This window comes from Giraffa tippelskirchi, chromosome 11, assembly GCF_054371585.1.
Source record: "Giraffa tippelskirchi isolate mGirTip1 chromosome 11, T2T-mGirTip1v1.2.pri, whole genome shotgun sequence".
Classification (NCBI taxonomy): domain Eukaryota; kingdom Metazoa; phylum Chordata; class Mammalia; order Artiodactyla; family Giraffidae; genus Giraffa; species Giraffa tippelskirchi.
This window is the reverse complement of record NC_137285.1, coordinates 64228755-64243214: the sequence shown is the minus strand read 5'-3', so window position 1 is coordinate 64243214 and position 14460 is coordinate 64228755. Positions and strand designations below refer to the sequence as shown.

The following is a 14460-nucleotide window of genomic DNA, read 5'->3' as shown; positions in this document are numbered from 1 at the left end:
ACCCTGATGCTGGAAAAGATTGAAGGCAGGAGGAGAAGGGGACGACAGAGAACGAGACAGTTGGATGGCATTGCTGGCTCAATGGACATGAGTTTGAGCAAACTCCAGGAAACGGTGAAGCACAGGGAAGCCTGGCATGCTGTGGTCCATGGGGTCGCAAAGAGTTGAACACGACTGAGTGACTGAACAATAACAGCACTTTGCGAATAGCTATTTGGACCACTTGGCTGTGCACATTAGGATGGTGGTTTGTAGTCCATTGAAAGGTCAGGCTGGCAGTCCTCTTTCCTCACTGATCACCTTCTGTCTCCTAGGTGAAAGCCTCCGATGCAGATGCAGGACTCTATGGCTTTGTTGAGTATTCTCTTTATGCTGGATTCCAAAGCTACGAAGCACCTCAAGCATTCCAGATAGACCCACATGATGGGCGCATCTGTGTTTCTCAAGACACAGACAGGGAAAGCGATCCAGCCACCTATGATCTCTTGGTGAAAGCTAAGGATGGGGTGAGTCTTTATCTATGAAATTTTACACATACTCAAAAGTGAACCACTGTGTGTGCATTTGAGAGTGCCAAGGATTAACAATTCACAACTGGCCAATCTTGTTTCATAAATCACTGCCTCTTTCCTTTGCTGGAGTGTTTGGAAGCAGATACCAGACATATCATTTCATTTGGAAATAATTCAGTAATAGCTCTAATGGATAGTGACGTTTTCAAAACACCACTACCGTACATTAGCAGTAATTCTTTATCTAATATATATTCCATTTAAAATTTACTGGATTACAAAAAAGATTGCAAACTTTTAATAGTTGCCATGTTTAAATCAAGATCCAAATTAGCCCAGAAATGAATTTGATTGCTATATTCCTTAAATTTCAATCTGTAACAGTCAGCCCTTCACATATTCCCCCTCACCTTTTCTCCTACAGTATTTATTTTTGGAAAAAATCTGATCACTTGGCCTATAAAATTTCCATATTCTAAATGAGGTTGATTGCATCACTGAGATTCATTTAGTATTTTCTTTTATCACAGTTTCTATAAAATGGCATTTTGAGCTAGAGACTGATGAACTTTGGCTTTATTTGGGCGGTGCTCCATGCTTCTTACTGCAGCAGCAGACACATGCCATCATCTCACTAGGGGTATCAGTGGGGCGAGTTTTGAATTCTGTTACTTTTTGCATTTATTATATGAAATTCTTCAGTTAAGAAGAATGTTCTCTCATCAACTATTTGATTGGCCTGAAGTATAATTCTTCAAGAAAGGCAGGATAATGCTTGATTATTTTGCTTTATTTTGCCAGTTTTTAAAATAATGAGTCGATACATTTACTATCTTCAAACATTACTGATGATTTTTTTCTTACTTCGATTATAAATTCTTGATTTTTTTTTGTATATTTGATGTGTTTCATTCATTGCTCTGGTAAAGAATCCACCAGCAATGCAGGAGAGCCCAGTTCAATTTCTGGGTGGGGAAGATCCCCTGGAGAAGGGATAGGCTACCCACTCTGGTATTATTGGGCTTCTCTGGTGACTCAGACAGTAAAGAATCTGCCTGCAAGGCAGGAGACCTGGTTTCCATCCCTGGGTTGGGAAGACTCAGGAAGAAGATCTCCTGGAAGAAGTTATGACAACCTACTCCAGTATTCTTGCCTGGAGAATCCCCATGGACAGAGGTGCCTCAGTCCACAGGGTCACAAAGAGTTGGATATGACTGAGTGACTAAAGCACAGCATGGTACATACATTGCTGACTTTGTCCTTTCTAATGTTCATGTTAATTGACCATTGTCTGAGCCACGAGGGAAACCCTAAGATCTATAGGGGCACCTTTGATTTGGCTCTTATGTCTTTTTCAGGTAAACTTTTAAACTAACATATAAAATACATACAGAAGATTGCACAAATCATTAACTGTACAGCTCAATGGATTTTTTGCAAAATGAAAGCATATGCATAGAAGCCCCTCTCTTGGCCCCTTACTGTTACCATCCCTACCGCCCTTTAAGGATAATCTCTATTGATTTCTACCACCAAACGTTACCTGTTTTTAAGCTTTCAGTGAATGACTTCATACAGTATGTGTTTTTATTGTTTCTTTTGCAGGATATTATTTGTGAACATCACTCATGCGATTGTATGTAGCAGTAGTTCATTCATTCTCATTGGTTTATGGTATTCTTTTATGTGAATTTACAATAGTTTTTAATCTGTTTTGTAATTGATGGAATCCATTTTAGGCTATGGCAAATGGGATTTCTATTCACTCTTATACATATAATTTATTGAACAAATGTAAGCATTTGTATTGGGCCTATATTTAGCATGGAATTACTACATCAACAGAAAATCAAACAACTTGTCAAAATAGTTTTGCCAGTTTATACTCCCACCAATTTCATTTGTTCCATATCCTCCCCAACGTTTGATATTTAGTGTCATTTTAGTGATAGCAGTTCTGTACCTGCATGCTGGTGTGTCACATTGGAGTCTGCATTTCCTTGATAACTAATAAATTAATATATTTAATTTTCATTTATAAAATTATAAGTGAAAATTTTTATATATTTTTCATATATTTATTTTTCATATATTTATTGGCTATTTCTATAAATGGTTTTGTGAAGTGTCTAATTCTTTACCCATTTTCCCTTGTACTGTTGGCTTCTTTTGTTATTGATTTGTATGAATTCTTTACATTTCTGGCATGCAAACCCTTTGTTAGATACATTAATGCATCTATTTTCTCCAATTCTGTGACTTGCCTCTTTTTTTTCCTTAATGGAGTTTTTTGAGGAATAATAATCCTTAATTCCAATATAACTCAGTTTATCCATTTGTTTCCCTTTACAGCCAATACTTTTTCTCTCCCTTTAAGAAGTATTTGCTTATATGAGGGACATTAACGGCTTCCCTGGTGGCTCAGACTATAAAGAATCTGCCTGCAATGCCAGAAACTCGAGTTAGATCCCTGGGTCTGGAAGATTGCCTGGAGGAGGAAATGGCTACCCACTCCAGGATTCTTGCCTAGAGAATCCCTTTGACAGAGGAGACTGGCAGGCCATGGTCCATAGGGTCACAAAGAGTTGGACACAACTGAAGTGACTTAGCACAGTGCACAGGGACATTAAGATATTTTCTTTCAAAGATTTAATTGTTTTAACTTTTGCACTTATTATTTCAGTCTTGTGGGAGGAGGTTTCATTTTTGCGCAGTGTGGATATCCAGTTGACCCAGCACCATTTGCTGAAATGGTCAGTCTCTCCTTACTGTGTACAGTGTCACCTCTGTCATAAATCATGTGATTATATATGTGTGTCTATTTCTGGGCACCCTACTTTTTTACTTATTTGTCTACCTTTGTACTAGCTATATATTCTCTTGATTATTTAGCTTTCTAATAGGTCATGATATCATGTATTTTTTTAGCTTTGTCCATTTTCAAGATTGCTTTGGTTGTCCCTGATTATTCTACATTTTCAAGTACATTTTTTTTTATACTCATTTTCACTGTATTAATTCTTCCAATCCATGAACACGGTATATTGCTCCATCTGTTTGTGTCCTCTTTGATTTCTTTCATCAGTGTTTTATAGTTTTCTATATATAAGTCTTTTGTTTCTTTAGGTAGATATATTCCTAAGTATTTTATTCTTTTTGTTGCAATGGTGAATGGTATTGTTTCCTTAATTTCTCTTTCTGTTTTCTCATTATTGGAGTATAGGAATGCAAGGGATTTCTGTGTGTTAATTTTATATCCTGCAACTTTACTATATTCATTGATTAACTCTAGTAATTTTCTAGTAGAGTCTTTAGGGTTTTCTATGTAGAGGATCATGTCATCTGCAAACAGTGAGAGTTTTACTTCTTCTTTTCCTATCTGTATTCCTTTTATTTCTTTTTCAGCTCTGATTGCTGTTCAAGTACATTTTAGGAATAGCTTGTTCAATTTTCCATTACAGTGCAGCAAAGATAGCCTTCTATATGCATTATTCTGCACATTCTTTTTACATAGTCTGTTTTAGAGACTTTCCTAAATTTTTTTATCTGCTTTATACCCGCTTATGTAGATCAGTACTGCTAATACCTTTCTGGTCTAATTTTTGAAATTAGTGAGAGAAGCTACCTACATAAGACATGAATTGATGGAACAAATGAGTCTAAATTTATTTATTACAAATATTTTCATCATAGGGGATTGAATGCAAAAGTAGGAAGTCAAGAGATACCTGGAGTAACAGGCAAGTTTGGCCTTGGAGTACAAAATCAAGCAGGGCAAAGGCTAACAGAGTTTTGTCAAGAGAGCACCCTGGTCAGAGCAAAAGCCCCCTTCAACAACACAAAAGATGACTCAACACATAGACATCATCATATGGTCAATATTGAAACCAGACTGATTACATTCTTTGCAGCCCAAGATAGAGAAGCTCTATACAGTCAGCAAAAATAATACCTGGTGCTGACTGTGATCCAGATCATGAGCTCCTTATTGCAAAATTCAGGCTTAAATTGAAGAAAGTAGGGAAAACCACTAGGCCATTCAGGTATGACCTAAATCAAATCCCTTATAATTATACAGTGGAGGTGATGAATAGATTCAAGGTATTAGATCTGGTAGACTGAGTGCCTGAAAAACTATGGGTGGAGGTTCATAACATTGTATAGGAGGCAGTGACCAAAACCATCCAAAAAAAAAAAAAGTAATGCAAGAAGGCAAAGTTGTTGTCTGAGAAGTCTTTATGAATTGCTGAGAAAAGAAGAAAAGCTAAAGGCAAGGAAGAAAGGGAAAGATATACTCAACTGAAAACAAAGTTCCAGAGAACATCAAGGAGAGATATGAAGGCCTTCTTAAATGAACAATGCAAAGAAATAGAGGAAAAGAATAGAATGGGAAAGACTAGAAATCTCTTCAAGAAATTTGGAGACATCAAGGCAAAATTTCATGCAAGGATGGGCACGATAAAGGACAAAAATGGCAAGGGCCTAGTAGAAGCAGAAGAGATTAAGAAGTGGCAAGAATACATAGAAGAACTATACAAAAAAAAGTCTTTATGAACTGGATCACCATGATAACATGGTCACTTATGTAGAGCTAGACATCTTAGAGTGTGAAGTCAAGTGGGACTTAGGAATCATTACTATGAACAAAGCTAGTGGAGATGATGGAATTCCAGCTGAATTATTTAAAATCCTAAAAGATGATGCTGTTAAAGTGATATGTCAGCAAATTTGAAAAACTCAGCCATGGACACAGAACTGGAAAAGGTCAGTTTTCATTCCAATCTCAAAAAAGGGGAATGCCAAAGAATGTTCAAACTACTGTGCAGCTGTGTTCATTTCACATGCTAGTAAGGTTATGCTCAAAATCCTTCAAGCTAGGCTTCAGCAGTGCATGAACCATGAACTAGGTTTAGAAAAGGCAGAGGAGCCATGGATCAAATTGCCAACATTGGCTGGATCATAGGGTAAGCAAGGGAATTCTAGAAAAACATCTACTTCTGCTTCATTGATGATGCTAAAGCTTTTGACTGTGTGTATCACAACAAATTGGAAAATTCTTAAAGAAATGGGAACACCAGATCATCTTACCTCAGTTCAGTTCAGTTGTTCAGTCATGTCCGACTCTTTGCAACATGGACTGCAGCCTGCCAGGCTTCTCTGTCCAGCACCACCTCGTGGAGCTTACTCAAACATGTCCATTGAGTTGGTGATGCCATCCAACCATCTCATCTCTGTTGTCCCCTTCTCCTCCTACCTTCAGTCTTTCCCAGCATCAGGGTCTTTTCCAATGAGTCAATTCTTCGAATCAGGTGGCCAAAGTATTGGAGCTTCAGCTTCACCATCTGTCTTTCCGATGAATATTCAGGACTGATTTCCTTTGGGATTAACTTGTTTGATCTCCTTCCAGTCCAAGGGACTCTCAAGAGTCTTCTCCAACACCATCTTACCTGTGTCCTGAGAATCCTGTACACAGTTCAAGAAGCAAAGTGAACTGGGCATGGAATAACTGAGTGGTTCAAAATTGGCAAAGGAGTATGGCAAGGCTATCTATTGTCACCCTGCTTATTTAACTTCTATCATGTGAAATGCTGGGCTTTACAAATCACAAGCTGGAATCAAGATTGCCGTGAGAAATGTCAACAGCCCCAGAGACGCAGATTATACCATTCTAGAGGCAGAAAGTGAAAAGTGCCTCTTGATAGGGTGAAAGAGGAGAGAGAAAAATCTGGGTAAAAACTCAACATTAAAAAAACTAAGATCAAGGCATCCAGTCCTATCATCACTTCATGTCAAATCGATGGGGAAAAAGTGGCAACAGTGGCAGATTTATTTTCTTGAGCTCCAAAGTCACCGCATATGGTGACTGAAGCCATGAAATTAGAAGACACTTACTGCTTGGAAAGAAAGCTATGATAAACCCAGACAGCATATTAAAAATCAGAGACATCACTTTGCTGACAAAGTCATATAGTCAAAGCTATGGTTTGCCCAGTAGTCATATATGAATGTGAGAGTTAGACCATAGAGAAGGCTGTGTGCCAAAGAATTGATGCTTTTGAATTGTGGTGCTAGAGAAGACTCTTCAGAGTCCCTTGGAATGCAAGGAGATCAAACTAGTCAATCCTAAAGGAAACTAACCCTGAGTATTCAAGGGAAGAACTGTTGCTGAAGCTGAAGCTCCAAAACTTTGGCCACCTGCTGTGTAGAGCTGACTCATTGGAAAAGACCCTGATGCTGGGAAAGATTGAAAGCAATAGGATAAGGGGGCGACAGAAGATGAGATGTTTAGATAGCATCACTGGTTCAATGGACATGAACTTGGGCTCCAGGAGATAGTGAGTGACAGGGAGGCCTGATGTGCTGCAGTCCATAGGGTTGCAAAGAGTCCAACATGACTTAGTGACTGAACAATGAACAACAACATTCATGTAGAAACTCACATGAAAGGAAATTCATTTAACTCAATAAAAGTACCATGGTCTATTTGTTTAGATTTTACCAATCCATGTATATGTGGTTTCAGGAATGTTTTGCTTCTATGTTAGAAAAGCAGTGGGAAACAAAAACAATAGTAGACAGAGGAGTTTAGGTTAATTTAAATTTATGTGATTATTTAAACCTCAATATATGCATATAGAAATATTTACCCAAGTCTTAAGAAATATATTATTAATAGACTTTGTGACAGTTGTAAAAGGCATCCTAGGATTAAATAACCAGTTTAAATCCAATGCTGCAGTAGTTGAACATCTGTTTCTAATTAGTTGGTTATCTTAATAGAAATAAGATCACTTGATGCCAGAAATTTTTTACTGCCAAAAAAAAAAAAAAAAAAGAGTGCATCAGTTAGGAACATTGGCAGTAGAATAAAAAAAAAAAAATCAATCTAGATATTTAATTTAAACCTCCTTGCCTATTTCTTTCTGCTTCCATATCGAACCCTACTCTACACACTTACTCTAGGAAGAATGCTTTTTTCTCTCTCAGCTCACCAATCTCTATTGCAGCATTCAAGTTCCTCTTTAACCACAGCATCCCTCCATAAAACTTTCCCAGACTGAACAAAAGAGACGCTTCCTTTCTCCAGCTATAAAAGGTATTTGATTGTAAGGATAACTAAGAAAGTATGTAAAACCGTGTAGCAGCTTTTGCTAGTTTTTAGAAGTCAAAGAAGAGACATTCTTCAAGTTCAAGATAGCTATGGTCTATATGTTTGTGTTCCCCTCAAATTCATATTTTGAAATCCTAAAACCCAAGGTGATATTAAGAGATGGAGCCTTTGGGAGGTGATTAGGTCATGGAGGTGGAGCCCTCATGAATGGAATTAGTGCCCTTGTGAAAGAAGCCCCATAGAGCTCCTGAGCATCTCTGCTGTCTGAGGACACAGCAAGAAGTCTTGGGCTTCACCAGGAACCAGCTGTGTTGGCACCCTAATAGCAGGCTTCTAGCCTCCAGAACTGTAAGAAATAAAGTTCTATTGTTTATAAGCCATCCCTCTGTGGTATTGTGTTATAGACAATGGCGTATGTGAGTATTCTGTACAGTGTTGTATGTATAGGATATTCCTCTGTAAAAACTCTTTGTTTTGTAGATGGAAAACCCTCCAACACAGTACAACATACTCTTGTTTTGTTGGGATAGAAACATCCTTCCTGTGGGGACTTCATCGTCTTGTTGAGGTGATATCCGAAGCCCAGCTCTGTTATAGATGGGACCTGGTTTGCACCCTTCCTGGCTTAATATAGATTTTGTTATTATTCATATATGAGTAAGAAGATGGCTGCCATTGAAAAAACAGTTTATTATACTCACAAATCCCAGGAGGAGGGGCATGCCACATTAGAAGAGGGAGTGTATGTAGTGTATGCACAACGGAAAGCACTGGGGTCAACCAGGAAGCAGAGGAAAGAGGAAAACTTTGGGTAAGGGTCTTTGTTGTGGTTTCGGAGGGAAGGGATGGGAGAGGCAGAATAAGCAGGCTTAAGATCGGCTAGATTGAATAGTCTCAGTAGCCTGGGGCATAAAGGCTGTCTCTAGTTACTTGGTACCTGGCTATGGGGTGATTAGGACAGTTGATTATGGGGTGATTAGGGCGGGTGATGGGGCTTCCCAGGTAGCCTAGTGGTAAAGAATCTGTCTGCCAACGCAGGAGTTAGCAGGACAGGTGATTATGGGGTGACCACCCAGAGTGTAGAGAGCCAGTACAGGAGGTGGTGGTTGAGATTGTTGTTTACATTGCAAAGGCACACTTGCCTGGTCTTGGCAGTCCCTCCAGGACAATCAAGGCCCCCGAGGTCAAAGCATCAGGATACAGAAAAAGAAGATGCAACCAATGCAGACTTTTCCCAGAAACGAGATCAAAGGGCTGATGAGAACCCTGGTAGGTATCAGAATACACAAAATAAAAGCTTTGCAGCTACCTTGTCTTGCTCCAATTTGTTGGAAGTAATATCCAAAAGTATGGAGGGAATTCACAACTCAGTTTAACTTCTGACCCATTGTAGCATCTTACATCATCAGAGAAAGTTTTTGTCATGGCTTATGGGCTACTCTCAGCATTTTCTTCTCCTTTGTGTGAAGTCCCAGTTTCCCCAGCAATATTCACTCAGTATTGCTCAGTCCTGGGCAGAGTCACCCTCCTCCCACTTTCCTCTCTGTTGTCATCATCTTCCTCATCTTGACTTCTTCCTTCTGAGTCCTTTATCTCAGCCCCTGCTCTTCCAAGTCTACTTCAGATGCTCTCTGTTTTTGGATCCATCTCTGCTGTCTTCCATTCTTCCATCTTGTGGAGACCAAGGAAGTACAAGTCTAAGGATGAAGTGGCAGTCACCTGCTTCAAACAAGCCCCATAAGCCTAGAGCAGCCCATGCTTCAAGGACAGCATGGTGTTGAAGCGAGGACTTAGCTCCATCAGAGGCCACTGGCTTCTTCTGAACTCTCTTCCTCCTTCCTGCTGCCTGGGACAGAGGGCACTTGTTCAGTGGTGATCATGAGCTCATCCTCTGCACCCACAACTTTAAGCCCCTCCCGGGGCTCCTGGATGATGCTTCCCCACTTTCCTGCTTGTTATCATCTTTGCGTTTCACTTTTTTAAAATTAAATTTGTTACAATATGCTTCTGTTTTGTTTTGGGTTTTTGATTGTAAGACATGGGGCGTCGTAGCTCTCTGACCAGGGGTCAACACCAAACCCCCTGCATTGGAAGATGAAGTTTTAACCACTGGACCTCCAGAGACATCCCTGGGTTTCACTTTCTTTTTTTTCTGCCTCACTTACGTATTTTCTTCTCTAACCCAGATCCTTTCAGCAGTCCCACAAGCCAGTGGTTCATCCCAGTGTCATCGAAGCACAGGTCATCAAAGCAGTCACCCTTCAGGCTCTCTTCCTCTTCCTCACCACAGACACCCCAACACCCAAGGAGCAGTGGCTGATGATTCAGGGCCACACCTGTCTAAACACTGACTGTTGGAGTGAGTGAGCTCTTTTCCCCAAGGGGACATCCAGGTCTGTACCCATTTGCCTTTTCTTCTTTCCTCAGACTTTCTTGGATTTTCTTTGAATGCAGGATGTGTTGGTCCCCCTTTACTGAAGTCTTCCAGTAGCCTCCACTGATGATTACCACCCCCTGGGCAGTGATGGACATTTAGTAGCCTGGCCTTGGTGTGGCCCCGTTCCCTCAAGGCAACAGCTTCCTCCATGTGAGCATGCCCGGGTTAAAGGCATATATGTCATTGTCTCAGATGTCTCTTGTGCTGTTGTGGAAACCACCAAGAAGAGTTAGCTGTGTCTTCCAGGCTCCTATCTGATATTGCCTTGACCTAAAGGACCTCCTGATAATTTGACTTGCTCCCAGGTCTTGATTGCCAAATGCAGGACCCAAAGATCTGTGTGGTGAATAGGGTCGTTTCATCTTTCTCGGGATGAGCAGAGAACAATACGTTCAACACTGCTGAGTGGGGGATCATGATATTTCTACTATATGAGTCTTTCTAGCATCTGGCATCTAAAAATGGGCTATCAGAGCCTCAGAGTCTCCTCCTTCCTCAGCGCTTGGACACCTTCTTCTCCATCTTGGTGGCCGTTTTCTCCTTCTTGTCCATCACATGTGTCTGCAGTGGCAGGGGACCCCTGAGGAAGCTGCACACTCAACCTGCCTGGAAGCAGGCCTCTTGGGGGCAGACCTGGTGATATATTTTTAAAGACAAATTTTAGAAGAGTCTTCCCTCACCCCCAAATCATAGCCTTTTAACAGCTTCCTCATTTCACCTTGTTTTGACCTAAAACTGCCTCCAATTTTCCTTGTGTTTGCCTCAGAATATATGAGCAAGCAGCATAAGTGTGTGTGTGTGTGTGTGTGTGTGTGTGTGTGTGTGTGTGTTATCTGGTATGAAGTATTTATTCTGCTGTCAGTGTAATCTTTGTCAGTTTCTTCTGAGATGAACTGTGCATACCTATAGAGTGAAGTCTGCATCTGTCATCATCACTTTGCAATATCTGCTCACAGCACAAGTTATTAATCAAAACAGTTGGTAAAGATGAAGATATCAAGGTTGATAATGACTTGGTAGACTATCCCCTAAAAGCCATCTAGCTTGGATCTGAAAAATTAATGAACTCAGGCAAGATATTTTAATCTAAGATGTTGGATTCTGGGCAATAATGAATTTATTTAAAACAATGAACTGCACCTTGCCAAAGGCCTTTAACTGTTCAGAATTACCTTGGTAATCTATAGTTTTTCCCCTTTTCCTTTCTCTTTCTAATATATGTCCTGAAAGCTCTTTGGAAGAAATTGCTGAGAACCCATTTGCCTGTTGTTGCTAAGGGATATCTATTCATCAGTAGAAGAATTTTTCTTATACCTGGTTGTTCTGGGCTTCTTCTCTGTTTATCCCTATGATGACTGTCACTATTTTTAAACTCAATCACTTCCTCTATTCTACCCATAGTACTTCTGAAATAGGCCATTTTTTCTGCTACAGTTGTGGCTATTTGCCTCATACATAGAAGTCAGGAGGATGCTATAAAATTACATAATGAAAATAAGTAATTGGGTTATATGACAAGTCAAGTGATTTTTCACAGTAATTGAATTATTCCATATTTATATCTAATCCCTGTTTTCTTGTTCATTGTTAGCAAACGAATGTTTCTTTTTTGGTGTGTATGTTTATTAATATTCTATCTCTTTTTTTTTGACATCTCAAATTCTGTAGCTGAAATATGTGTCTGAGATAAAGCTATTTCAACTCTATCTCACCACTCCAGGCTTAGGGGATGGTTGTCTCAGTAAATTGACTTAGCCCTTCACCATTATATATATTCATGATAGATATTGACTATTGAAGTTGCACTACAGACTTTGTGTGCAAAGCAAATAAATCTCTAGAAGAAAACTTGCTGAGTAAAAGGGCATGCTCATTTTTCTCTTTTCCCCCAGCTCTATTGACATGCAATTAATAAATTGAAATCATGTATATTTAAAGTGTGCAGCATGGTGTTTTGGATTATATGTATGCATTATGAAATGATGGCCACAATTAAGATAGTTAACAGATCCATCATCAAACATAGTGAATGGTGAGAACCCTAAAGATAGACTCTCAGCACATTTCAAGTATACTATACAATACAGTATTATTAACTGTAATCATCATGCTGTGCATGAGATCTCCAGAATTCATTCATTCTGCATGACTGAAACTTGGGACATGCTCATTTTAATTTTAACACATTGTATTATCTCATTTTCCAAATGTTTATTCTTATCATATATTTCATTGATCACCACCCCTTCCCAATTTCAGGAATAAACCACTGCCCAGTTGCCCACATCTTCTAGCTCAGTTGTCTGAATCATATTTCAAAATGTTTCTCTGCCATTGTGTAATACAGTACCAGGATTAATCTCAAAATGTCTTAAATACCAATTTACCTCATTCTTATCTCTAGAAGTTTAAGCCTCCCAGCCATCCGTCTGTCTTCTCATCCCCATGCTGTTCTGTTCTCCCTTTAGTTCAGACCAGTCTCCTGCTCACCCTCCGCTCACCCTTTAACTCAGACCCGTCTTCTCCCACATGCTCTGGAACTCCTGGCCCATCATTTAGCAAACTCCATTATGCCCTCAGCCTGATCTCTGACAGCTCCTTCATCTTCTTGCTCTGGTCAACACAGGCATCCCTCAAGGATACCGACTCCTCCCTGCTCTCTCAGAGAAGCTGTGTTCCACTAGTCACAGGCCAGGATTAAGGTGCTGAGGCAGGTGCCCTCCTGTCGTCCATTGCGGCATCCAATCATTCCTACCCCTTTCGTTCTTCAAAACCAAATCTTTTTGAAGTTTACATCATCAGACTATACCATGGACGCTGTGTGTTGCTGCTGCCATGTTCCAAACCTCTTTGTCATCAAGGACTTTTACATCTAACTCAGTTTTCCTCTCCACTGTTGTTCCCTCCTGGAAACTTTACTGTCCATTTTGTTTTTTGAACAATCCGACCCTAAAAACCCCTCAGTTCCTTGACTTTCTGGTTTCCAACCTCTGAAACCTTGATTTCAAGCATGTGGTATTCTGACAGACATTCTAATCTTTCTCTTCACTCACATAGCATCTCCATACCCATAGATAACTCTTCTGTTAAGGTCACTAGTTTAAAGTCACTCAGTTGCAAATTCTCTTTAGTTTTGTTTCTCCATAGAACTTTCCAGGTAAAACCCCAGCCCTATATCAACCTGACTCTGCCTTTTCTGAACTTGCCTAAGCAGCTGAACATGGAGAAAAATAGCATACCTGCTTGAGAGAGACCTTACCTTCCTGACAGCTATCAGCTCACATCTTTTGCCCTCTTTCCTGTTAGCATAGTACAGATTTCCCTGTTTGCATGGAAAGCAAGTCCCTCTGCTGATCAGGCTCCCAACCGTTCCAGCTGTCTTAAGGATTTCACTTCTACAATGATTTTCTCAAATTCAATTGAATGCCTCCCGTAAGCATACAAGGCATAATAATGATTTCCATCTTTTGAAAAAAGCCTTCTTTTAGTTTCATGTACCATTTTCTTCCCCTTCTATCTTTCACAGTGCATGCGTGCTAAGTTGCTTCAGTAGTGTCTGACTCTGTGAGACCCTCTGCAGCCCACCAGGCTCCTCTGTCCATGAGATTCTCCAGGCAAGAATGCTGCAGTGGGTTGCCATTTCCTTCTCCAGGGAATCTTCCTGACCCAGGGATCGAATCTGAGTCTCTTTTGTCTCCTGCATTGGCAGGCAAGTTCTTGACCACTAGCGCCACCTGGGCAGCCCACAGTGAAAGTGAAGTCGCTCAGTCGTGTCCGACTCTTTACGACCCCATGGACACCAGGCTCCTCCATCCATGGGATTTTCTAGGCAAGAGTACTAGAGTGGATTGCCAGTTCCTTCTCCAGGGAATCTTCCCGACCCAGGGATCGAACCCAGGTCTCCCGCATTGTAGACAGTCGTCGCACCACAGTAGAGTTACTTAAAATAGTTGTTTGTTTCCTCACTTTTCAGTCTTTCTTTGATCCTTCTTTCCATCCCTCCCCTCTAATAAAACTGCTTTTATGAGTGTGATTTACATTGTGACACATTCTCAGATTCTTTCTTTATTTTCATTTTGTTCAGCTTCTCAAAGGACTTGAAATTGTTCCTTGAACACTGCTTTTCTTGGCTCTGGTGACACCATGGCTCACTGTTTTTGTTTTTTGTTTTTTCCTTAACAGACTGGACCTTCAGTTCTCTTCACCTTTGCTCACTGAGTTATGAACTATAGACTCTAATGCACTGACAAGGGAAACAACAGCCCAGAAAATGCTAAGAGATAATGAAGCATTGATACTAATATTCTACTATTCAGGAGCCCCAGAGGCAAAAACAGAGCATGGGGAGTAGACAATAGCCAAAACAGACAAACAGTAGAAAATTTTCCGTATCCATTGAT

At 40.2% G+C, this 14460-nt stretch overlaps 1 protein-coding gene across 1 annotated transcript in view; it reads left to right on the top strand.

The window, feature by feature from the left end:
* The window catches only part of DCHS2 (dachsous cadherin-related 2), a 311921-nt gene that overhangs the window by 125404 nt on the left and 172057 nt on the right, over positions 1 to 14460 (top strand). The window contains exon 2 of the mRNA XM_081543223.1: positions 315 to 506. Within this exon, the coding sequence (XP_081399349.1) occupies positions 315 to 506 (192 nt within the window). The remainder of the gene's footprint in view (positions 1 to 314; positions 507 to 14460) is intronic.